Genomic DNA, 27,373 nt, shown 5'->3' with positions numbered 1-27,373 from the left:
AAGTGGCATTTATCATGTAGAGAAAGCTAATACAAGGCACTTACTAATGTATTGTGATTAACCATATTGCCTCCTTTGCTGCCTGGGTTCATTTATTTTCATCACAATATACACTGCTTGTTTCCATGTTACGACCACCTTGCAATCCAGCGGTAGTGGTCGTGCTTGCACACTATAGAAAAAAGCACCAACCTATGTGAGCCCCCACCATCCTGGCCACCAAGAGAGGCAGGCACTTTTTCCTACAGTGTGCAAGCACGGCCACAGCTGCTGGATTGCAGGGTGGTCATAACCATGGCAACGGGCAGTGTATAATGTGGTGGAAAAATGACTCCAGGAAGCAATATGGAAAATCACACTACATTAGTAAGTGGCTTGTATTAACTTTATCTACATGATAAATGTTATTTGCTGAAGTGAGAGAGCCCCTTTAATTCTTCAAGGTAGAAGATGCATGCTCGAAATATAAAGCAGATAAACTTGGCCCTGGTTGCCACTATGTGCCCATCCTTGATATTACCACCATTGGTTACAAGGCAAAGTCATATGACTGTGTAGGTCTATGACTGGTGGATATTGTCACTGCTGCTGGTTATCTACCCAAAATCAGGGCGGAATTATTTTATATGCCGGTCACATATAGTCTTTCAACCCATTATATTCTCTCACCGTTGTTCACTAGCGTTAAAGGGGTTGTCCCTGCTGGACCTTCTCAGCATATGGATAGGAAATGGATTAGTTTGTATTATCTTTAACATAGCCAAAAGTCAATGAAGGACGGATCCGTTTTTTATTGTCAGTGAAAACTGATCCGTCCTCATTGACTTACATTGTGTGCCAGGACGGATCTGTTTGGCTCAGTTTCATCAGATTGACACCAAAACGGAATGGAGACGGAAGGTAGGCAAACTGATGCATTCTGAGTGAATCCTTTTCCATTCAGAATGCATTAGAATGCAAACTGATCCGTTTTGGACCGCTTGTGAGAGCCCTGAATGGATCTCACAAACGGAAAGCCAAAATGCGAGTGTGAAAGTAGACCAAGTCAGATTTATTAATGGTCTTTTAATAGTGTGATAAATGAGGTTTGACGGTAGCAGTTTATCCTTCAGTAAGTGGCTTTGAAAAAGTTGCACGTTTATAGGTTTCTGACAGAAAAGTCGCAAGATTTACTTCATTATCAGTTGTACCTGAGAGAACCTGGCAAACATGGGCCCATCTTTTGATGACAGATCTTTTTGATAATGATAAAAGGAAAAATAATTTTACAGAAGCAGAAAAATTATTGAAAAGGTAAAAAAAAATCAGTTAATGTGTAATAAGTGTGTATAGTGTAATATTTGAATGTGAAGTGCGGTTTTTTTTTTGTCCCTTTTTAACATCCATTGTGTAATCTGTTCGTGGGATCGCCACATGCAGTTATAGGACCCATTAACTTTAAATGTGGTCTGCGATACCCATCCGACTGTCCTCATTTATAGAAAACAATTTTTCTATTTTTTTAAACCGTGCAAAACCAAAAATTTTGGAATATATTTTATTTTTAGGAAACTAAAAAAAATACATGTTATACTTTAATAATTAACCAAATATACATTAATAAAACATTAATTTTTGTAAAATAATGAAAACAATTTATTTTGAACATTTTTACATTTAACTTTCAACATTTTTATAGGTTAAAATAGGGTTGTCCCGATACCACTTTTTTAGGACAGAGTACAAGTACCGATACTTTTTTTCAAGTAGTCACCGATACCGAATACCGATACTTTTTTTAAATGTCATGTGACCGTTTTGGGGGATCTGTGGATGACGCACTGTCATGTGGGGGATCTGTGGATGGCACTGTTATGGGGGATCTGTGGATGGCACTGTTATGGGGGATCTGTGGATGGCACTGTTATGGGGGATCTGTGGATGGCGCTGTTATGGGGATCTGTGGATGGTGCTGTTATGGGGGATCTGTGGATGGCACTGTTATGGGGATCTGTGGATGGCACTGTTATGGGGATCTGTGGATGGCACTGTTATGGGGGATCTGTGGATGGCACTGTTATGGGGATCTGTGGATGGCGCTGTTATGGGGGATCTGTGGATGGCACTGTTATGGGGATCTGTGGATGGCACTGTTATGGGGATCTGTGGATGGCACTGTTATGGGGATCTGTGGATGGCACTGTTATGGGGATCTGTGGATGGCACTGTTATGGGGATCTGTGGATGGCACTGTTATGGGGATCTGTGGATGGCACTGTTATGGGGGATCTGTGGATGGCACTGTTATGGGGGATCTGTGGATGGCACTGTTATGGGGGATCTGTGGATGGCACTGTTATGGGGGATCTGTGGATGGTACTGCTATGGGGTGGGATATCTGTGGATGGCATTGTTATGGGGTGGGGGGATCTGAGGATGGCATTGTTATTTGGTGGGGGATCTGTGGATGGTGCTGTTATAGGGGATCTGTGGATGGAACTGTTATGGGGAGGATCTGTGGATGACACTGCTATATGTCATCCACAGATCCCCCTCATAACAGTGTCCCCCAATACACCGGGCCCCGCCGCTCACCGAAGTATTTATAAACGTGAATCCTTATCCTGTTGTTAAGTTGAACTAACGCTGCCCTCTCCCATGTTCCCCTGTATCCCCCTGTATCCCCACAGCACTTACTTAAGCTTCCATAGCAGGCAGAGCGGACGGCAGCAGTAACGTCACTCACTGACGTCGCGCGTCTGCTCCGCCTGCTTCACTCATAAAGTGGGCGGAGCAGGCGCTCTACGTCAGTGAGTGACGTTACTGGTGCCGTCTGCTCTGCCTGCTATGGAAGCTTAAGTAAGTGCTGTGGGGATACAGGGGGGACATGGGAACATGGGAGAGGGCAGCGTTAGTTCAACTTAACAACAGGATAAGGATTCACGTTTATAAATACTTCGGTGAGCGGCGGGGCCCGGTGTAAGAGTACAGTGACTGCACCGGGCCCCGCCCATAGTTACGCCCATAGTATTCTATTTATGTATCGGGGCGGGGTATCGGCGGCTGAGTACCGCCGAGAAAACTCGGAATCGGTCCCGATACCGATACTAGTATCGGTATCGGGACAACCCTAGGTTAAAAGATAAAAAAAAAGGTAAAAAAGAGTCTTCTGTTTGATGCCAATGTTATAAGCGCAGGGTATGTATGTATATGTGTGTGTGTGTGTGTGTGTGTGTGTGTGTATATATATATATATTAGAGAACAAAGAAGTAGGACTGCACTCCAAGATAGTGATAAAATCAGCAAGTGGTTTATTCACCCATAATATGGCAAGTCTTGCGACGTTTCGGCTCACAAGAGCCTTCCTGCTCTTGTGAGCCGAAACGTCGCAAGACTTGCCATATTATGGGTGAATAAACCACTTGCTGATTTTATCACTATCTTGGGAGTGCAGTCCTACTTCTTTGTTCTCTATACCATTGGGGATTGCCATTACCCTACGTTGGACCTTGCACCCACATGCTGGCTGGTGCTCCCACTGGACTTTTTCTTCTATATATATATATATATATATATATATATATATATATATATATATATATATATATATATATATATATATATATATATAATTTAAGGTGGGACGAATCAAATTTTTTCCGAATCCGAAAAGGTTCTCGAATCCTGTACATAATTGTGTGAACGGTGTAAGAAACAAAGTCAGACCGCGTCAGTTTGTCTGAACCTCCACCTCCCAGTCATGGTCGCACCCTATATGACCGCGATGACCCCTGCTCCTATCACTACAGAACATACAGGGTAATACAGCGCCGTCTCCTTTGATGTAGATGTTCTCTTTCCTCATCTTCTCCTTTCAGACCAGACCACCATTTTTCATCTCTGCAGTTTGACCAAAAAAAAAATCTTAGTTTACTACTTTTCCATCATCCTCCCATCTTCTGGACAAATCATCCTAACACCCCCAATACTGTGCCGCTGTGCTCCCCAATACTATACTGCAGAAACAGCTAATACCCCTGATAATACTAGTACCACACAAAGCCCCCCATATAAAATACCCCTTCTTTGTGGCCTCAATAGATGCCCCCATAGTGCCCCCCAATAATGTGCCAGTAAGTGTCCCCATAGATGCCCCCCTAATCATGTGCCAGTATCAAGTGCGGAGTGCCTCCCCCCCCCCCCTTTCCCCATGTGCCGGTATTATAGTGCCATCTTCCCCCCCAATGTGCCGGTATTATAGTGCCATCTCCCCCCCAATGTGCAGTATTATAGTGCCACCTCCCCCCATAATGTGCCAGTATTATAGTGCCACCTCCCCCCATAATGTGCCAGTATTATAGTGCCACCTCCCCCCATAATGTGCCAGTATTATAGTGCCACCTCCCCCCATAATGTGCCAGTATTATAGTGCCACCTCCCCCCATAATGTGCCAGTATTATAGTGCCACCTCCCCCCATAATGTGCCAGTAGTATCCAGACCCCCCCACCCCATAACAGTGCCATCCACAGACCCCCCCCATTGCCGCTCCAGTACGGTTATAAAATGTGTAATTCTGATTAATAATGATTCATGCTGCCCCCTCTGTAGTATAACATTCAATATATCCCACTCACAGGGCTACTGATAACGTAATGCAGGCCGGCTGGGCAGACGAGCGGCAGAGTGACTGAGTGACGTGCCTGCGCCGCCTGCTTTATGAATGAAGCAGGCGGCGCAGGCACGTCAGTCAGTCACTCACTCTGCCGCTCGTCTGCCCGGCCGGCCTGCATTACGATATCAGTAGCCCTGTGAGTAGGATATATATATTGAATGTTATACTACAGAGGGGGCAGCATGAATTATTAATCAGAATTACACATTTTATAACTGTACTGGAGCGGAGGGGCCGGAGCACAGTGAACGCACCGGCCCCCAGCTCCTCCTCCCAGTCCCTCCCACCGGGATTCGTCGGATTCGTATCGGGTAAATTACGTCGGGATTCGAGTCCACGAATCGATTCGATGAATCCCCCGTTTATATATATATATATATGTGTGTGTGTGTTCCCAACATAAGCATGGCCCTCACTGGAGTGAAATTGCGCAATTTATTGCGTCTTTTAAATTGTCGCAATATTAAATCAGTCTAGAGATTTAATTACATAAAAAAACGCGCCCACTTTCAGAAAACTGGCGAGCATAGCGCAGAGCCATAAAGTCGCAAATTTTTGCGCAGTTTTACCAATTGCGCAAAAGTTTGCGACTTTTTTTTTACGCCATAAATTTGATTTTAGCCAATGATCTGGCCCGTAGTGTCTGCGTGTGTATAATCCCATAGCTGTGAAGGTTATGGACTTAGGAGCCCGTGTTCTTCTCCTTTATGAGAACTTATGGTTCGGCTACTACCACACTGGCAGTTTGGCAGATGCCACACTGGAGCAGTTTTGCTTAAAGGATAACCGTCATGTTTTCATTAAAAAAAATCTATTTTAGCATATGTTACTGCTGCCGCAGCATTATTCATAAAGCAATTTTTAGTTTCTTCACTTACCACTGCTTTCCTTGAGTTTTCTCCTTTGGTTGTTTTGAATCCTATATTATGAGGATCTTCTCAAGATGGCTCCTCTGCCAATTCTCTGAGGCCAAAACTGCATTCCCTCAGGTCACATACAAACATGCTGTAGCCGGCAGCATATCAGATTGGATTACTGAGAGACACGCCTCCTCACTCTGAAGCCTAATGCAGGCATGCAGTGTGAAGGACCGCCCCTCTGTCTTCCTAGCCGGAGACAGATGAGCCATAGCAAGGTCTTTTAAGGGAGCAGTGGAAAGGGACAGGGGACATTAATGAAAGCCGTTATTATAAGGTAATTACAGATCTTTTGGCAATCATTGACAGACTAAGGCTACTTTCACACTGGTGTTTCTGGGTCCGCCTGTGAGATCCGTTTCAGGGCTCTCAAAAGTGGCCCAAAACGGATCAGTTCAGCCCCAATGCATTCTGAATGGATAAGGATCCATTCAGAATGCATCAGTTTGGCTTCGTTTGGTCTCCGTTCCGCTTTTGAGGCAGACACCAAAACGCTGCTTGCAGCGTTTTGGTGTCCGCCTGACGATGCGGAGCCAAACGTATCCGTCCTGATGACTTGCAATGTAAGTCAATGGGGACGGATCCCTTTTCACTGACACAATATGGTGCAATTGACTTGGACTTTTTTTTTTTTTTTTTAAAGAATTATGCAAACGGATCCGGAATGGATACAAGCGTTTGCATTATCGGTGCGGAGCCGTCTGTGCAGATACAAGATGGATCCGCCCGAACGCAGGTGTGAAAGTAGCCTAAGGCTACGTGCACCCGAACGTTAGGGCTCAGTGCCCGTGCTGCGGACTGCAAATTGCGGTCTGCAATGCACGGGGCAGCGTATGCGGATCGTGGACCCGTTAAATGGGGTTCGCGATCTGCATCAGACGGTCCGCACCGCAAAACAAGTAGTGCATGCGCTACTTTTTTGCTGTCCGGAGGCACGGCCAGAAAAAACACGGAAACACTCCGTAGTGCTTCCGTGGGGTTCCGATCCGTGCCTTCGTTCCTTATGTCCGTGATTGCGAACCCATTCAAGTGAATGGGTCCGTGATGCGGAATGCACACGACCAGTGCCCGTGTATTGCGGACCCACTGTATGCGGGCTGCAATACGGCCACGGGGGGCACACGGCCGTGTGCCTGTAGCCTAACTCGGGTATACATGCCTAGCTCTAACAAACTGGCAAATAAAATCTGACCGTTATCCTTTAACCACCTCCCGACCGCCTAACGCACGGATGCGTCCGGAAGGTGGTTGATTCATTCCTCCTGGACGCATCCGTGCGTCATCTCGCGAGACGCGAGATTTCGGGTATTGCCGGCCCGCGCATGCGCATCGCGGGCCGGCAAAAGTTAAAGAACAATTTCGTCACCAGCCTGCCAGCAACGATCATTGGCTGGCAGGCTGGCGATTTTCAAAAAATCCAATCACAAGCCATATAACAGATCATATTAGTAAATATGATCTGTTATATGGCTTGTCTGCTCCTGTGCTGGTCCTTTTCGTCGGTTGGATCCAGCACAGGAGCAGACTGAACTGTGAGTACACCAAACACTACACCTTAGCCCCAGATCACCCCCCTGCACCCCAATTAACCCTTTGATCACCCCTTTGATCGCCCCTGTCAATCACTAGTGAAAGGAAAAAAAGTGATCAGTGTAAACTGTCACTTTTTTTTTTCCACTAGTATTGGCTGTTAGGTTTTAGGGATAGTTTAGGCCCCTTGGTTAGGTAGTTAGCGTCAGTTAGCGCCCAGCCCACTGCACCGCAGTCACTTTTATTCGCTGATTAGCGTATCGCTAATCAGCATTTGTACTTTTATAGTATCTGTAAGTGATCAAAACTGATCACTGTCAGATCTATACTTGTATTAGTGTCACCTTAGCTCGCCCTCCACCCAAAACGCAGTGTTTGCCCGATCAGGCCTGATCGGTCGCCCACACGTGCGTTCACCCACGCCCGCCCCGCCGCAGTGACAAAAAATTTTTTGTTTTTTGATCACTGCACATTCACTGTACACGCACTGCGGCGATAAAAAAATCAGTTTTGATATTTTTTATCAACCGCAGCGGCCTCCGGTACTTCGCTAGCCTCCCCTTTGTAAGACAGGTTTGCTTTTTTTCTTGGGTAGTCTCAGGGAATACCCCTAAATTTAGTAGTCCAAAATGTCAAACAGGGGGTATTCTTCTGAAGAGGCCTACAGGATTCTGACCCAGTCGGATGAGGAGTGGGAACCCTCATCTGACGAATCTAGCGGGTCAGAATATGAACCTGTGGAAAGCAGTGGCTCTCTGACCCAAAGTTCGGACGAGGAGGCTGAGGTCCCTGATAGCACCAGGCGTACCCGGCCCCGTGTCGCTAGACCACAGGTTACGCAGGATCCGCTTCAAGAGCAGCAGAGTGGGGCTGTCGCTGCCGGATCACGTGGTGAGGCATACACCAGCAGCGCAGCCCTTCCTGGACCTAGTACCAGCACTGCCGTACAACATGGTGAAGTAGCGAGCACCAGAAGGGCAGTTGAAGCTGGTACGGTGGCACGTGCAGTAGTTACCCCGTCGCAGCCACCGCACAGACAGGCCCGTAGAGCCCCTAGAGTCCCTGAGGTGCTGGCAAACCCTGATTGGCAGTCACCAACTTCAGCCGCACCTGTAGTTCCCCCTTTCACCGCCCAGTCTGGAGTTCGGGTTGAGACGGCTCAAATCGGTTCGGCCCTGGGATTTTTTGAGCTGTTCTTGACTGCGGAGCTCTTGGACTTAGTCGTGGCAGAGACAAACCGGTATGCCACACAATTTATAACCGCAAACCCGGGAAGCTTTTATGCCCAGCCTTTCCGGTGGAAACCAGTCCAAGTTTCCGAAATTAAAATTTTTCTGGGCCTTCTCCTCAACATGGGTCTAACTAAAAAGCATGAATTGCGGTCATATTGGTCCACGAACCCAATTCATCACATGCCCATGTTCTCTGCTGCTATGTCCAGGACACGATTTGAGACCATCCTCCGTTTTCTGCATTTTAGCGACAACACCACCTCCCGTCCCAGAGGCCACCCAGCTTTTGACCGGCTCCACAAAATTCGGCCCCTCATAGACCATTTCAACCAGAAATTTGCAGATTTGTATACCCCCGAGCAAAACATCTGCATAGACGAGTCCCTAATACATTTTACCGGGCGCCTTGGCTTCAAACAATACATCCCAAGCAAGCGTGCCCGGTATGGGGTCAAATTGTATAAGCTCTGTGAAAGGGCCACAGGCTATACCCACAAATTTCGTGTCTATGAGGGAAAAGATCAGACCCTGGAGCCGGTCGGTTGCCCTGACTACCTGGGGAGCAGTGGGAAGACAGTCTGGGACTTGGTGTCACCCTTATTCGGCAAGGGGTACCATCTTTATGTGGACAATTTCTACACAAGTGTGGCCCTCTTTAGGCATTTGTTTCTAGAACGGATTTGCGCCTGTGGCACCGTGCGACCTAGTCGCCGGGGCTTCCCCCAACGGCTTGTTACCACCCGTCTTGCAAGGGGGGAGAGGGCTGCCTTGTGTAATGAAGAACTGCTCGCGGTGAAATGGAGAGACAAGCGTGACGTTTACATGCTCTCCTCCATTCACGCAGACACGACAATCCAAATTGAGCGAGCAACCCGTGTCATTGAAAAGCCCCTCTCAGTCCACGACTATAATTTGCTCATGGGAGGGGTGGACTTCAATGACCAGATGTTGTCTCCGTATTTAGTTTCCCGCAGAACCAGACGCTGGTATAAGAAGGTGTCTGTATATTTGATTCAATTGGCGCTGTATAATAGTTTTGTTCTCTACAGTAAGGCTGGGAGAACACGATCCTTCCTCAAATTCCAGGAAGAGATCATCGAGAACCTCCTGTATCCAGAAGGTTCCGTGGCCCCATCCACCAGTGTAGTTAGCCGTCTACACGAGCGACATTTCCCCAATGTCGTTGCTGGTACCTCAATCCAACCGTCACCCCGAAAAAGATGTCGTGTCTGTAGCAGGAGTGGAATAAGGCGTGACACCCGCTATTTCTGTCCTGACTGCCCTGACCACCCTGCCCTATGCTTAGGAGAGTGTTTCCGGAAGTACCACACACAGGTACACCTAGCATAGGGATCACATCTCACCAGGACAGGCACACAGGGCTATTAGGGCCCATTCACTCACAGCTGCTGCAAACGTCTCCTTTCACATGGGACAAAGTGCATAACGTACTTCGCCACATCTTTGGGCGATTTGCGCTTTGCACATTGACCCATGGGGAAGGAGAGGTTTGTTCTATAAAGGTAAAAAAAAAACAAAAAAAAAAAAAACACCAGTAAGCAAAAAGGTTAATGTTCAGTTCAAAAAGTTAAAGTTTCTATGTTCTCTTCCAAAGTTAATAAAATTATTGTGTTGCGGCCTGGTTTTTTCTCTTTTTTTTTTTTTTTTTTACCTTCCAGGTGGACCAACCGATCGACTAGCTGCAGCACTGATGTGCATTCGGACAGAAGCATTGCGCTGCTGTCAGATTACACGCAAGTCGGTGTATGCGGCGCTGCAAGACGAGATTTCTCCTCTGCAGTAAAAGATACGTTTGCCGAGGCATATGAGCTGAGGAGGTGGCGGTGTTCATATACTTTGGCAAACACTTTGTATATATAAAAAAAAAAATCCCGGCAATGATTTATTCATCCACATCGATTGATGTGAATGGAGAAATCGGGTTTGCCAGGGCATACGAGCTAAGTGGGCATGGATGTTGGGCGGAGCTCCTATGTCCTGGCAGACGCCTTTCCCCTCCTTTTTCTTTTTTTGGCAGAGATTTTTTCATCCACATTGATCGATGCGAATGAAGAAATCTGTGCTGTTCATTTTTTTCTTTCAGCCCAGCGGCTGAACGGAAAAAAAAAATCTCATTACCTGTATGCTCAATATAAGGAGAATAGCAGAAACTCCTAATGCTGGGCATACATGTAATGATTGCGGAGACCCTCAAATGCCAGGGCAGTACAAACACCCCACAAATAACACCATTTTGGAAAGAAGACACCCCAAGGTATTCGCTGAGGGGCATATTGAGTCCATGAAAGATTGAAATTTTTGTCCCAAGTTAGCGGAAAGGGAGACTTTGTGAGAACAAAATCCAAAAAATCAATTTCCGCTAACTTGTGCCAAAATTTTTTTTTTTCAATGAACTCGCCATGCCCCTCATTGAATACCTTGGGGTGTCTTCTTTCCAAAATGGGGTCACATGTGGGGTATTTATACTGCCCTGGCATTTTAGGGGCCCCAAAGCGTGAGAAGAAGTCTGGTATCCAAATGTCTAAAAATGCCCTCCTAAAAGGAATTTGGGCCCCTTTGCCCACCTAGGCTGCAAAAAAGTGTCACACATATGGTATCTCCGTATTCAGCAGAAGTTGGGGAATATGTTTTGGGGTGTCATTTTACATATACACATGCTGGGTGAGATAAATATCTTGGTCAAATGCCAACTTTGTATAAAAAAAATGGGAAAAGTTGTCTTTTGCCAAGATATTTCTCTCACCCAGCATGGGTATATGTAAAATGACACCCCAAAACACATTCCCCACCTTCTCCTGAGTACGGAGATACCAGATGTGTGACACTTTTTTGCAGCCTAGGTGGGCAAAGGGGCCCACATTCCAAAGAGCACCTTTCAGATTTCACAGGTCATTTACCTACTTACCAGACATTAGGGCCCCTGGAAAATGCCAGGGCAGTATAACTACCCCACAAGTGACCCCATTTTGGAAAGAAGACACCCCAAGGTATTCCGTGAGGGGCATGGCAAGTTCCTAGAATTTTTTATTTTTTGTCACAAGTTAGTGGAAAATGATGATTTTTTTTTTTTTTTTTTTTTTCATACAAAGTCTCCTATTCCACTAACTTGTGACAAAAAAAAAAAAATTCCATGAACTCACTATGCCCATCAGCGAATACCTTGGGGTCTCTTCTTTCCAAAATGGGGTCACTTGTGGGGTAGTTATACTGCCCTGGCATTCTAGGGGCCCAAATGTGTGGTAAGGAGTTTGAAATCAAATTCTGTAAAAAATGACGAGTGAAATCCGAAAGGTGCTCTTTGGAATATGGGCCCCTTTGCCCACCTAGGCTGCAAAAAAGTGTCACACATCTGGTATCTCCGTACTCAGGAGAAGGTGGGGAATGTGTTTTGGGGTGTCATTTTATATATACCCATGCTGGGTGAGAGAAATATCTTGGCAAAAGACAACTTTTCCCATTTTTTTATACAAAGTTGTCATTTGACCAAGATATTTATCTCACCCAGCATGGGTATATGTAAAATGACACCCCAAAACACATTCCTCAACTTCTCCTGAGTACGGGGATACCAGATGTGTGACACTTTTTTGCAGCCTAGGTGGGCAAAGGGGCCCATATTCCAAAGAGCACCTTTCGGATTTCACAGGTCATTTTTCACTGAATTTGATTTCAAACTCCTTACCACACATTTGGGCCCCTAGAATGCCAGGGCAGTATAACTACCCCACAAGTGACCCCATTTTGGAAAGAAGAGACCCCAAGGTATTCGCTGATGGGCATAGTGAGTTCATGGAAGTTTTTATTTTTTGTCACAAGTTAGTGGAATATGAGACTTTGTATGAAAAAAAAAAAAAAAAAAAAAATCATCATTTTCCACTAACTTGTGACAAAAAATAAAAAATTCTAGGAACTCGCCATGCCCCTCACGGAATACCTTGGGGTGTCTTCTTTCCAAAATGGGGTCACTTGTGGGGTAGTTATACTGCCCTGGCATTCTAGGGGCCCAAATGTGTGGTAAGGAGTTTGAAATCAAATTCAGTAAAAAATGACGAGTGAAATCCGAAAGGTGCTCTTTGGAATATGGGCCCCTTTGCCCACCTAGGCTGCAAAAAAGTGTCACACATCTGGTATCTCCGTACTCAGGAGAAGGTGGGGAATGTGTTTTGGGGTGTCATTTTATATATACCCATGCTGGGTGAGAGAAATATCTTGGCAAAAGACAACTTTTCCCATTTTTTTATACAAAGTTGTCATTTGACCAAGATATTTATCTCACCCAGCATGGGTATATGTAAAATGACACCCCAAAACACATTCCTCAACTTCTCCTGAGTACGGGGATACCAGATGTGTGACACTTTTTTGCAGCCTAGGTGGGCAAAGGGGCCCATATTCCAAAGAGCACCTTTCGGATTTCACAGGTCATTTTTCACTGAATTTGATTTCAAACTCCTTACCACACATTTGGGCCCCTAGAATGCCAGGGCAGTATAACTACCCCACAAGTGACCCCATTTTGGAAAGAAGAGACCCCAAGGTATTCGCTGATGGGCATAGTGAGTTCATGGAAGTTTTTATTTTTTGTCACAAGTTAGTGGAATATGAGACTTTGTATGAAAAAAAAAAAAAAAAAAAAAAATCATCATTTTCCACTAACTTGTGACAAAAAATAAAAAATTCTAGGAACTCGCCATGCCCCTCACGGAATACCTTGGGGTGTCTTCTTTCCAAAATGGGGTCACTTGTGGGGTAGTTATACTGCCCTGGCATTCTAGGGGCCCAAATGTGTGGTAAGGAGTTTGAAATCAAATTCAGTAAAAAATGACGAGTGAAATCCGAAAGGTGCTCTTTGGAATATGGGCCCCTTTGCCCACCTAGGCTGCAAAAAAGTGTCACACATCTGGTATCTCCGTACTCAGGAGAAGGTGGGGAATGTGTTTTGGGGTGTCATTTTATATATACCCATGCTGGGTGAGAGAAATATCTTGGCAAAAGACAACTTTTCCCATTTTTTTATACAAAGTTGTCATTTGACCAAGATATTTATCTCACCCAGCATGGGTATATGTAAAATGACACCCCAAAACACATTCCTCAACTTCTCCTGAGTACGGGGATACCAGATGTGTGACACTTTTTTGCAGCCTAGGTGGGCAAAGGGGCCCATATTCCAAAGAGCACCTTTCGGATTTCACAGGTCATTTTTCACTGAATTTGATTTCAAACTCCTTACCACACATTTGGGCCCCTAGAATGCCAGGGCAGTATAACTACCCCACAAGTGACCCCATTTTGGAAAGAAGAGACCCCAAGGTATTCGCTGATGGGCATAGTGAGTTCATAGAACTTTTTATTTTTTGTCACAAGTTAGTGGAATATGAGACTTTGTAAGAAAAAAAAAAAAAAAAAAAAAATCATCATTTTCCGCTAACTTGTGACAAAAAATAAAAAGTTCTATGAACTCACTATGCCCATCAGCGAATACCTTAGGGTGTGTACTTTCCGAAATGGGGTCATTTGTGGGGTGTTTGTACTGTCTGGCCATTGTAGAACCTCAGGAAACATGACAGGTGCTCAGAAAGTCAGAGCTGCTTCAAAAAGCGGAAATTCACATTTTTGTACCATAGTTTGTAAACGCTATAACTTTTACCCAAACCATTTTTTTTCTACCCAAACATTTTTTTTTTATCAAAGACATGTAGAACTATAAATTTAGAGCAAAATTTCTATATGGATGTCGTTTTTTTTGCAAAATTTTACAACTGAAAGTGAAAAATGTCATTTTTTTGCAAAAAAATCGTTAAATTTCGATTAATAACAAAAAAAGTAAAAATGTCAGCAGCAATGAAATACCACCAAATGAAAGCTCTATTAGTGAGAAGAAAAGGAGGTAAAATTCATTTGGGTGGTAAGTTGCATGACCGAGCAATAAACGGTGAAAGTAGTGTAGGTCAGAAGTGTAAAAAGTGGCCTGGTCTTTCAGGGTGTTTAAGCACTGGGGGCTGAGGTGGTTAATGTATGCTAACCAGGGCTGCAGGGCAGCATTATAAAGCGCTACCAGGGCTGAATGAGTCAGTCATGTTACAGGGCTCAGTAATGCTGATGCAACAGGTTCTGGTGGCTTCCTGGAGCCTCAGACCTGTGCAAATCCTGCACAGCCTGCCAAGTACTTTGCAAACTATGATGCTGCTTTGTTTCTTTGGCTGCATATGTGTACTTTTTTTTTTTTTTTTTTTTAAGGAGTCGGAGTACATTGTATTTTAACCAATGGGTGGGGGTGATGGAGGGGTGGAGCAAACCCTTCCCAGCTGCTGGTTAGTCTTCTATCTGAGCTTGAGCGGAGCTGCAGATCCCGGTGATGGTCCATTGATGATCTTGTTTCTGTGGTCATGGTAGGGTGGGGTACGTAGAGGTGGGGTTTTTATCTCCTGGAGTACGGGGGGGGGGCTGAATTGTTAGTGTCCATAAATAACTTCTCTGGTGATGTGATATGGGTATGGTGGTCTGCACGTTTCGTCTTTTTCTAATGTATATTTTGTTGGATTGAAGGAGGTGTATTCATAAGCATGGCTAGAAATGTACCAAAAATATCCATACCCGGGGGGCAGTGGTTTTGAGCGTAGCAGATGAGGTGACCTCTGGCTGAAAGATGTCACATTGCAGGTAGTGTCCAGCGTGTCCTCCCCTATTTGGTGGACGTGTGCGCATTGTGATAGCTCGTGGACATATTGTACATATTGTACCATGGCTGTGCTATGGGCGTGCTGTAGGATATCATAGTTGTATTTGCTTTTCTAGCACATGACTGTTGTTAACCCTTTACTGCACCACTCAAGGCTGGCATTGTTCTGGCACTGCTTGGATTTCAAGTACAGTACCTGAAGATCAATGGCATGCCATGACTTCCTTCTGTAAAAGCCTATTAATAGAAGTGCATAGTTTCCCTTGCACCCATTCCCAGGAGTCCTGTCATGTGCGCAGAGAGTCCAGGGGGCACCATACCTTTTTTTTTTTTAAAGGGCTGTGTCACCTGGTTCTACGTGGACTCTGAATGGGTTTGTAAGTCAGCAGTTGTGTGGTCCCTGCCGATAAGCCCGTGTAAGGGGGGGGAAGAGTACTGGACTTCTGGGATTCCGTTCAGGAACCAGGAAGCCCAGTATGAACAGTGCTACAGTCCCTTTTGAGACATTCAAGAGTGAATACGGTACATGAACTAGTGGTAAAATCAGTCAATAAGGCCTCATGGAATCGCACTGCACTGTGCTAAAGGGGTACCCCCCTTCCTTGATGGTCTATCGATGGTGACTTCTATGATTCCTACCCTTAATGAGAATGAAGGGGCTGCTATGTTGCTGCAGCGCTTTGACCCCACCGATCCTAAACTGATGGCATATTCCAGTAGTAATGCTGCTTTAAAGAGACCCAGAGTGAAAGTAGGAAGGATAGGCAACATGTCTGCAGCTAGCATAGTGTTCATTTAAGAGAAGTCCCCAGCTGGACGGAGGTTTCCTCAAACTGCAACCTAAGGCCTCATGCACACAAACCTATTTTCATTCAGTGTCCGGTCTGTTTTTTGCGGACCGTATACGGAACCGTTCATTTCAATGGGTCCGCAAAAAAAAAAAAAAGGAAGGTACTTCCGTGTGCATTGTGTTTCCGTATGTCCATATTTTCGTTCCGCAAAAAAAATAGAACATGTCCTATTATTGTCCGCTTTACGGACAAGGATAGGACTGTTCTATTAGGGGCTGGCTGTTCCGACGTCATCTGTATTTTTTGCATGAGGCCCAAGTAAAACTTTTCATAAACTTTCACTGGCTCTGAAAGGAGGAGATAAAATTATTATTTAGTAATTTTCTACCAAGGTGATGCACAAATCCAGTGGTAGGCAGCATACTTTACACTGCAGCCAGATTGACTTTTCTACTGCCTAAAGCAGGGATGGCCAACCTGTGGCTCTCCAGCTGTTGCAAAACTACAACTCCCAGCATGCCCAGACTGCCTTTAGCTTTCAGCCTGCAGCAGGGCATGGTAGGAATTGTAGTTTTACAACAGCTGGAGAGCCACAGGTTGGCTATCCCTGGCCTAAAGTATCTAAGAAGTTTGCAACTGCAGTTAGTCTGCCGAGGCTCCTTGGAAGGGGTGTGAGGTTTTGGGCATGTCCCTACTACTGCCATAGGAGAATCTTGCTTGTCTTGATACTGGTGTAATGCGATCTTTACACTGTGATTGCACCTGAATAAACGTCACGTGGCTTTTCACCAAGCAAGGACCAAACTTATCAGATGTGAGCGCAGGGTATGAGCTGTCTCCCGGTGATTGGCGAGCGCGCTGTGCCTCCTGTCCTATAGGGATTTGCTGATTCTCTCAGCAGAAAATGGCTGTATTTCAATGCAGGTTTCATTCTCTCGTCATGCAAATATTTCAGCTTAACACCAAGCAAAGAACAAGCTGGTTTTACCATAAACCTGTACGTTTGGTTTTTTTTTTAACCCTTGTTTAACAGGGTCTAGTATTTGGAAATATTTTTTCGTACACAGTCTGTGATGGAAGTGATCACGCCCTGCGCTCCAGCATTCTGGTTTCAAAAGGTCGCAAAATGGGGACTTGTGACTTTTTGAGCTTATTTACCCCCCAAAAAAAATTATTTTTGCTTTGTTCATTCCAGTTTCGAGAATTGGTTGGGAAATTGGTCAGAAATTGTCTCACTGCTGACTCCTCATTGTGTTGACCCTCGACTTTCTTCTGACCCTGCACGCATATATGTGCAGTTTAATTTAAAGGGAACCTGTCACCATGTTCTGACATAAAACCGAATGTACCTTAATGCTTGTTTACCCTGATGGTTCCTAGCGATCGATCCATAATCTTCTCTGGACTATCCTATCCCGGCCAGTAGTGGTCATCAGCAAAGAGGTTCCTTCTGGTTTCTGAAGTGTAGGTGGACTGACCAGTAGATGCTTGGAGTATAGGATCTGTTCACACGTGCATTGCGGTTTCTATTTATTAAAGGGGTTCTCTGGAGGTGTACCTAAAAACCTTCTTTCTGCTGACCTGTGGAGAGAAGACACTTTGAGTAGTACTTACCCATCTGTCGTTCAGCTATCACGTGACTGCTGGCTTTTCTGACCTGGTGACCAGATGTGGTCCTCTTTCTTCCTGTTCAGCTGCATAATGTTGATTTAGCTGAACAGGAGAAGAGAGAAGCACCATTGGTCGCAACGTCACAGGAAGAGTCTGCAACCAGTCCCAACCGACATCGCAGAGGGTAACTGCACCTCAACTGTCTTCTCGCCACAGGTTAGCCGAAAAGTCTTTTTTCGTGTTTTAATTGACATGTTTTAGCAACTACTTGCCTTCCTCGTGTAATAAATCTGGAGCATCTATTATGACTCTGTAGTAGAACCATTCCTTTATTATTCCTGCTAGAAGATATGAGTGAATTACTAGCAGTTTGCAATGAAGGTCCAGATGGCTGTTACCAGTTGGATGAAAGGGGTACCCCTGCACAGTCTTCCACTGGCAGTGCTCATTGGATAGTGTCAGTTTGTTCAAGTGCACACCCTCAACTGGTAACACTCTTCTGGACCTTCATTGCAGACTGCTAGTAATTCGTTCATAACGTCTGACAGGAATAATAGAGGAATGTTCCATCAGAGTCAGGCGAATAGATGACTTACAATTATTACATGGTTGATAGAACTTGTTGTTCAAACCTATATGAGAAGTGACCGATCCTTTTTAGAGAGCCGCAACACAGTGACAGATATGTTGCACGGTACACGCCATCAGTGTCGTTGCATATGATGATATATTTCCCATAAAAAAAAAAAAATACAGGGATCTGTATGGGCCCCAAATGAGGATCAGGTGTGAACAAATGTGCGATTTGCACTGCAACCCCCTGTTTCTATGGCTGGCCTACGCTGGGAAACTTGGGGTGCAAAATTGCCATGTACCCTAAGGGTAAAAGCACACGTTAAGGGTTTGTGTGGACAATCCGCACTGAAATCTGCATCTGTTCGCAGTGAAATCCGTGTGGTCATTCCGCACAATTGGTGCGGATTTTACTTTCCCCATTGAAGTGAATGGAGAAAATCCGGACAATAAAAATAAAATAAATTGACATGCTGCGGATTTTAAAATCTGCACTGAAAAAATCTGCATAATGTGCATGAGAATTTCAATTTCTCATAGAAAACAATATTTATGACCTACAGTGCGGATTTTCTCCACGCAGAAAATCAGCACGCAATCCATATTGTGGGCATTTAGCCTAAAAGTTCAGCTGCTCACCCAACCATGGTAACAGTTGTCAGCCCCCCTTTCACCTTGCATCAAGCCATGTAATGGGCCCTTTAAGCAAGTGCAGATCACTCATTTTTTCCCCCCAAATCTGCCCACGTAAAAGGACCCTTATTCATCCAGTTTTCGAAAGGAGATAAGTGGCTGCCAGATATCTCTGGTGCTGCTTATCTCTCCCTATTAAAATGATGTGCACACTTTACTCCCCGGGCTAGAATCTGTCCTCAGAGAAGCTTGTAGCACTGGGATGTCACCTGTAGATCTCTCCAAGGTTTCAGTTGCTGTTTATATGTAACCTGCTTTCTCTGGAGAAGTATGTGTTGGAGGCAGGGCGGTATCTGTATCGTGAAATTCCATTAATCTCTTCTTAAATATAGCTGAGACCTTGGCCAAAGTCACAGCAAGAAAGCATCCACTCAATGAAAAACGTACACCTAATCCCTTTCTCCTCTTGAAGCTGGGGGGACCTCTCGTATTGACTCAGGTGCTGGTTCTCATGGCTGCTCACCTTGTGCAAGAAGCTGTCACTTTTCCATCTTGAAATGGCTTTGCCTTGAAACGCGTTTTGGTTTATGCATCATCCAATGTGTGAGGGACACGTTTGCCTTCATATCGGTGACTGACGCCTGCTGCTGGCTGGTCAGGTGTAGACTCGAATGAAAGGACACATGGCTTAATACTTTCTCAAAACTATGAATGATCCCCGACAAAACAACATGGAGAGATCATTACTTCCCTCCACTCTTCCTCATTTGCTTAGAGTTCTGACACGGAGAATTAAAAATTTCTTCCCCCATTCGCCCTCTTGTCGGCTTCTGAAAAAAGTCCCAGTCAGTCGGTGAAAACTTGCTTTCTTCATCGAGGATAGTAAATTGGGTAAAGGGCATCATGGGGGTCATTTACAAAGGCTAGCGGTTTATCCCATTCTGTTCCCCAGGCCCCCCCCCCCTCTCTCCCTGCGCTGGCCGAGAAAGCACCTAATTTATGTCGAGGCTCTGGCCTGGTCATAAATTAGGCCTGTTTCACCCCAGCGTTGTGGCTTTTTGGGTTTGACATCCGGTAGAGGATTTCAAAAATGGGTCAGTTTTGTCCCCATTCATTGTCAATGGGAGATGAAACTGATCAGGATGCGTTCCGTTCTGTATTTTTATTTTATTTTACAATGGAACTTTATGGTGTTTGGATCCGTCTGAGGCATCCTTTTAACATGTGTATTTTTTATATATGTTAAATGGATGGGAAAAACTTAATGTGAACCCGGCCTTACACGGTCTGAATATTAGACTGGATTAGTAAATCTGCCCCATTGTATGGACTGGGCATATGGTTGTTTTGGTGGCCATGTTGGTTGTCGCACAGCATTTCCAGACAGGTTTTGGTGTGAGGAAAGGCCGAATAGACTCTTTACCAGCTTGTATTAGAGGAGGGTCCTCGAGGAGTCATCTGCAATTATCTCCGGAAGATTAAATGGACAGTGAACTTACCTCTCTGTGTGTTTGAGGTGTAATTGGTCTCTTATAAAACGTAATAAGCATACATCCGCCCTAAACAAAAGTTTGCTTTGTGTGAGCTTTTGAGGAGTCATTCTGTGAGGGGCTCTTTCCACCGCCATGTTTTAGCTGCGGGGCATGAAATAGCAGCCCTGTCACAAGCCAGCATGTGTAAAATCACATGGGCCCTGATCCTGCTTCGCCCTGCCCCCTCCCCAGCTGGATTTTTCTCCTTATGTAAATGATCGCTCTTTGCCCCTTCCCTCATCTTGGGAAGGAACGTTTGCTCCTTAACCGCTTGTGTTCTGTGTGTCCCCCGTGTGTGCTGCTGACATGCCCCGGGCCCTGTCACTGCGTCTGCAGGCCACGTCACTCTAGCGACTTGTTCCATATGTTTTCTGAAGGACACCTTATCACTCGTTAAATGCGTGCACTCATGCTGCAGGCCCCTGATACACTGGCGGGTCATAATCCGCCAGTGAAGGCTAGATAAATGTCTACCCTCGCCAAATACACGGTTGGTACATGTAGTAAATGTGGGTTTTAGGGTTTTCCAAATAAACTGCTTATAGTGTGTACATATAAAGTATGTATAATCTCACGGCGTTCAGAAAAACTGAAAGGGCCTTGTATCACTCAGCTTCCCTGGCAACGGAAAATTTATTACATATTATACATGTTGAGTTTTTTTTTTATACGGTTTGAACTGGAGCTGCCTGGTTTTGCCTAAATCTGGATTATCTCTGCCCATCCCTGTGAACCAGCATTCCTTACACGCTTTTTCTAGATGTTCGAACTGTACACATTTATGATCCATAGACAAACCTACATTTTTTTCTTTAAAAGTTACGACGCCTTACACCAGGGCATAGCCATCTTGTGGTGTCACCTTGGTAACCACCTCCCTCGCGCTGGTTCTCCTCTCGTAAAGTTAGTTTGTGTTGTTGCTGCTATGGGCCTTGTCATTCCTGTAATTTTCTGCGTATTGGAGTGCAGTCGCTGTAACTGGGTTTAGAAACAAAACAATGGAACGGCTTAAAGGGGTTGCACAAGGTAAAGCACGGCTTCTCCTTCCAAATACAGTGCCTCGCCCGTTCTCAGGTTGAGTGGGGTATTGCACACCACCTGCATTCACTTCAGTGAAACTGAACTGCAGTACCAGACACCACCCATGGACGTGTGTGGCACCATTCCTGGAAGAAACCTGACATGCATTTCTAAGGCCTCTTGCACACGGCCGTTGTGGTTCCGTTCCATGCATTGGGGACTGCAATTTGCGGTCCCCAGTGCACGGGCAGCATCTGTGCGGCGGCCGGGACGGATCCAGACCCATTCAATTTGAATGGGTCCGTAATCCGTCCATTCCGCAAAAAGAACAAGTTCTATATTTATTTTTTTATATATATATTTTTTTTTTGCGGAACGTGGGGTTCCGTTCCGTGCTTCCATTACGCACCGGATTTGCGGGCCCATTCAGATGAATGGGTCCTCATCGAATGCACACGGCATGTTCCCTGTGTATTGCGGAACCACCGTATGCGGCCCACAATACGGCCACGTGAGCACAGCGGCCGTGTGCAAGGGGCCTAACTGTTTAACCCTTTACAGACTTAACAATTGTCATCACAGTTCGGTTGGTAACACACATGCAATGACTAGTGTTATAATAATTAGTTGTTCCTTTTGCAGATCCTCCGGCGCCTGCCAAGGTGGTGAAAGCTGGTGCCAATCGGCCAAGACGAGGCAGCAAGGTAATGGTTTATTCTTACAATAATCGTTTGTTGCCGTTTGTCAGGCAACTACAGTAATTGTCCGCTGTAGGGAGAAAAAAAAAATTCTGGTACGCTAAAAAATAAAAATTATATAGAAACACTTCTATAGAAATAGAATATCAGTTTTTTAGCTAAGCCCACGGCATTCCCATGCAGTTCTTAGGGCTCCTTCACACTTGCGTTGTCCGGATCCGGCGTGTATTCCACTTGCCGGAATTACACGCCGGATCCGGAAAAACGCAAGTGTACTGAAAGCATTTGAAGACGGATCCGTCTTCAAAATGCGTTCAGTGTTACTAATGATAGCCAGGACGCTATTAAAGTCCTGGTTGCCATAGTAGTGGGGAGCGGGGGAGCGGTACACTTACAGTCCGTGCGGCTCCCGGGGCGCTTCAGAATGACGTCAGAGCGCCCCATGCACATGGATGACGTGTCCATGCGATCACGTGATCCATGCGCTTGGGGCGCCCTGACGTCACTCTGGAGCGCCCCGGGAGCCGCACGGATGGCAAGTATACTGCTCCCCGCTACACTTTACCATGGCTGCCAGGACTTGAGCGTCGCGGCAGCCATGGTAACCATTCAGAAAAAGCTAAACGTCTGATGCGGCAATGCGCCGAAACGACGTTTAGCTTAAGGCCGGATCCGGATCAATGCCTTTCAATGGGCATTAATTCCGGATCCGGTCTTGCGGCAAGTCTTCAGGATTTTTGGCCGGAGCAAAAAGCGCAGCATGCTGCAGTATTTTCTCCTGCCAAAAAACTTTCCGTTCCGTAACTGAAGCCATCTTGATGCATCCTGAACGGATTTCACTCCATTCAGAATGCATTGGGATAATCCTGATCGGGATTCTTCCGGCATAGAGCCCCGACGACGGAACTCTATGCCGGAAGAAAAGAACGCAGGTGTGAAAGAGCCCTTGGGGTATTCTGGAAACCAGTTACCCTTTATCCACTGGTGAGGGTATAACTGTTAGATTGGTTGGGGGGGGGGGTCTGGCATCTGGGGTCCCTTTCAACCATGAGGATGGGGGTCCCGTGTCCTCTATTGGTTGAGCATTCGCCCTGCTGCTCCATTCAGACTCTGGAGAGTTGTATTTGGCCGTCTTCGCCAGCCTCATAGACTTTGAATGGATCAGTGGTGCCCATGCTCAATGTCACTACAGTCAAACGGGGGACATGGGACCACTGTCCTGTCCCGTGGATAGTAGATAACTTTGCACTGGAATACCCCTTTAAGCTACCCATACATACTGTGTGTATTTGTACAGCATGGTGGCTGTAGGAGGGAAGGTGCAAGAAATTATCAGCCATATGGCTCTTTCACACTTGAGTTGTTCTTTTCCGGCATAGAGTTCTGTCACAGGGGCTCTATGCCGGAAAAATCCTGATCAGGATTATCCCAATGCATTCTAAAAGGAGAGAAATCCGTTCAGGATGCCTTCAGTTCAGGACCGGAACGTTTTTTTGGCCGGAGAAAATACCGCAGCATGCTGCGCTTTTTGCTCCGGCCAAAAATCCTGAACACTTGCCGCAAGGCCGGATCCGGAATTAATGCCCATTGAAAGGCATTAATCCGGATCCGGCCTTAAGCTAAACGTAGTTTCGGCGCATTACCGGATCCGACGTTCAGCTTTTTCTGAATGGTTACCATGGCTGCCAGGACGCTAAAGTCCTGTCTGCCATGGTAAAGTGTAGTGGGGAGCCCCACGTGCATGGATCACGCGATCCATGCGCATGGGGCGCCCCGGGAGCCGCACGGGCGGCAAGCACTCTGCTCCCCACCACTACCATGGCAGCCAGGACTTTAATAGCGTCCTGGCTGCCATAGTAACACTGAACGCATTTTGAAGACTGATCAGTCTTCAAATGCTTTCAGTTCACTTGCGGTGTTACGGATCCGGCGGGCACCTCCGGCAACGGAAGTGCACGCCGGATCCCAACAACGCAAGTGTGAAAGAGCCCTTAGACTTCAACATGTCCGATCCCTTCTTCTCTTTGCCCAAAGTGTCTGGCATGTCTGATGATGAAATTTGCTCTAGAAATGTATGTGACTTGAATATCTGTCCCATTCATATGAATGGGGTTTATGTTCTACAAGCGTAATTCAAATGTATGCAGTAGTCACAGATCTTTCTGTATAAATCTGTCCTGTGTGAGCATACCCTTTAGAAGATTCTCCAGTTTTATGCATGGCTTTCAGTTGGCAGATGGGCTCGGGGGTTGGTTGGCATTTTTCCCCTTGCACTGTGGATTTACCACCCTTCATAATCTGGCCATAATCCTATCAATCTGCCTTCAGCCAGGATTTCAATATTTCTCACTGTTGCGGTGAAAGTTGAGGAATAGCCAAACACTGCAAGATATCTGCAAAAAAAGGAAAATTCTTCTGACCTAACATGACTGGTGTCATAAGTTTAGCCACTAAACCCCTAATGGTACATTGCTCTAATGTCGCATACTCTGTAGCTGATTCGTGCAATCACCTCCGATTGCCTATACGGCTGTTACTCAACTGCCTCCCTATAACAGCTGGATGGAAGATAACTGATCCCGTTCATTTCTCCAATGCCATGGTCAATGCTGACCATGGTGTCTACTCTAAAGGCATTCAGTCATAGAATTGCGTTAAGGTCTGTGGTAACGGAATCCATAACGCAATTCTGCTTTTACCATCAAACTAAATGCAAACTAATTTCATAACATGAAATTCGCTCATCGGACCCTCACCGATCTGATACTGACGACCTATCCAGAGGTCATCAGTTACAACATCTTAAAAAGGGTTTTCCAAGATTTTAGATCATTGTTTTAAATTGAGACCCACTCTTTAAAGGAGTATTCCAGAAGATAAGGAATAACTATCAGATCTGTGGGGATCCTACCAATAGGACCCCACCAATCACAAGAATGGTGGCCTCGTGCCCCCTGCAGTTGCCCTGAAAAGAACGGAGCGGCCGCGCGCATGTGCATAGGAGATGACCATAACCGCCTGGAATACCCCTTTAAGATCCAGTAAGTGATGGCCAACTTAATAAACATTGCCTTTCCAAATCCCAGGAGCCAAGTAGCCAGTGCTTAAAAAATAAAAAGTTCCTAGCTTTCTTTTTTTTCTTTTTTCTGCTGGTGTTAAAGTAGCCTAAGGGACAATGTTGTAATGAAGATGTCTAATTGTGTCGGGTCTCGGCACTTTATTGGGGTATTTGTTACTATTGTATATTGATGGTAGCCAGGTATATGTAATTACTGTCACTTTTGGCAGGTTGGAGATTTTGGTGATGCCACCAACTGGCCAACGCCTGGAGAGATTGCCCATAAAAGCACACCGGTAAGAAAAATGCTGTTACTGAATGTAACCCAGCCGTCCTTTTGACATCAATAAAATATTAGTTGAATTCACGAAGTGCTGTTCTTTGCATTGGGTCTCCTACTATTTGGTTGGACCAACATCTGTAGCCGTTATATGCACTGTTGTGTATTTGAGGGGTATTTGTATCAACATTTGTGGCACATTGCCAGCATGTGCCACAAATATCCGATAGGAGTGGTTATCAGTGGTGGAACCCACGCCCATCTCCAGAACGGGGCCCCTCTGGTGAAGGGAGAGCATCTGCGCATGTGTGTCTGCCTTTTATTGAGAATAGCCAAGCACTGGTTCGACTATTTCGGGCAGTCCCGTAGTGGCGAATGAAGAGGTGGCCACACTTGCATGGTGCGTTCTACACTCGGTGCTATGGGACTTCTGAAAATAGCCAAGTGCGCTCACTTTTCGAACTCCCATAGCGGTGAATGGAGGACGGTGGCCGTGCATGCGCAGTGTGCTCTCCTTCACTTCAGGGACCTGGTTCTGGAGATAGGAGAGGGTCCCAAAGGTGGGATCTACACCTTTTTCAGACATTTTGTGACATCCTTGCGAGGGTTATGATGCACTCCATAACAGAAACCAGACAAGCTCCATTATACATAGTGGGGTCTGTCTTGCACCATTAGTTTGATGTTTGTCGGATCCTGCACCCCCTTTATTGCCATAGTTCTCTTCCTATGACTGATCAGGAAAACGGTGATCGTTAGCGAAAATGTGAAAAGCAATTTGTCTTCCATTAACCCCCCCCCCCCTTCCCATTCCGTGTGCACGGTGATGTGGAATGTGTTGGGACTGGCGTGAATGGCAGCAGTCAGCCCTGGCCTTGTACTGCAGTCACATTTGAAGCAAGAAGCTTGGAAGGGGCTGTGACACCAGGAATAGCACAGACTGGTCCCCCCGAGCAGGATTTCCATTTAGGGGATGCCCTCCTTCCAAGTCCTCCCACCAGGTCTGCTGCTGGCAGTCTCTATTCTGGGACTGGAAGCCTCCGATGCAGCATGCACTGCTCTCTGGGTGAAGGCTTCATCCTGGGAAGTATTTTTAGGATCCTGGGTAGAGTAACTTGGCTTGGGGGTATGTGGAGATCTCGGGTTTCATTAGCTCTTTGAGGACACAGGTAAGGGAGATGTGTGGTCACTTGTTTGGAAGAGAAAATCTGTGTTTAGCCGCTTTCCTGCAGTTTAGAAATGGAGGATGTTAGGCTTGAGGTAGTTCTGTGTACAAATGCAGCAGAGCTGGGTCTGTGACCTGTTCTGAGCTGGGTGTATGCTTTTGACACAGCATGTTATGTTATTTGTGGCTTTACATAGGAATGCAGTTAACCCATTAAGCATTGTTGTTCTTGAATTTGACACATTCAGCTCTGCTTCATCTGGACTCCTCCATTGCATTTCTTATTCTGTCGTCCTCTTTTTCTCTTACTCGAATGGTCATCACCTAAGCCTTTTATCCCCTGGTTAAGCTGCAGATTATGCCTCCTCTCACCTCCCAGGACTAGGTAGATTATGGGTCTGGACTTTCAGGAATGAGTTATCTGTGTTGGTATGCTTGGTGGCTCTCGTGCTGCGGCCAGTGTAATGAGGCTAGTTTTTATTAATGAGCGGGTGTGTCCTGCGCCGTGGTGGGTACTGTGACTTTGACCAGAAGTCGGTTCACAGGCTTTGGATCTGTGGGAGTTAGGGTCTGATATGAGTTGTGGGAACGAGGGTCTGATAGGAGTTGTGGGAAACTGTTTCTACATTTTCAGGGAGTCATTATTGTCAGGGTTAAGAGACGTGTTATAGGAGACATTTCCTCTTTTGCAAACTTGAAAATGTGCCTAAAGCTGGCCATATACATTAGATGTGCGCCTGCTGAATCTAATCATTTTTGGTAGGACTGGCCGTCTAATCGGACCTTTAACACGTAAAGTTTATGAACCAGAAGCAAATTTGTATGTGCATTGGCCACTCCTGACTGCTGGGATTTGCCCCATTTTCCTCATGTGCTCCATGGGGTCGTTCACCATCAGCAGGCCTTTCTGCCAACCCCTGCATGAGGTAGCATACTTTACCGGCTCCTCACTCTTGGATTCCGACTCCCTTCAGTC

The 27,373-nt window shown here is 45.8% G+C and overlaps 1 protein-coding gene across 3 annotated transcripts in view; it reads left to right on the top strand.

Annotated features, from left to right (window-relative positions):
- LARP1 (La ribonucleoprotein 1, translational regulator) overlaps nucleotides 1-27,373 on the top strand; it is a 69,452-nt gene that overhangs the window by 18,866 nt on the left and 23,213 nt on the right. The window contains exons 1-3 of one of the 3 annotated variants that reach the window (XM_040440126.1): nucleotides 14,717-14,756; nucleotides 21,839-21,900; nucleotides 25,183-25,248. In XM_040440126.1, the coding sequence (XP_040296060.1) occupies nucleotides 14,744-14,756; nucleotides 21,839-21,900; nucleotides 25,183-25,248 (141 nt within the window). In that variant the 5' untranslated portion in view covers nucleotides 14,717-14,743. Of the gene's footprint in view, nucleotides 1-14,716; nucleotides 14,757-21,838; nucleotides 21,901-25,182; nucleotides 25,249-26,265; nucleotides 26,402-27,373 lie in introns of those variants that run through there. The other 2 variants (XM_040440119.1, XM_040440136.1) reach the window with 2 other exon arrangements.

This window comes from Bufo bufo, chromosome 1 (assembly GCF_905171765.1).
Source record: "Bufo bufo chromosome 1, aBufBuf1.1, whole genome shotgun sequence".
NCBI lineage: Eukaryota > Metazoa > Chordata > Amphibia > Anura > Bufonidae > Bufo > Bufo bufo.
The sequence above is the reverse complement of the archived record's forward strand: the minus strand, read 5'-3'. Positions and strand labels throughout refer to the sequence as shown.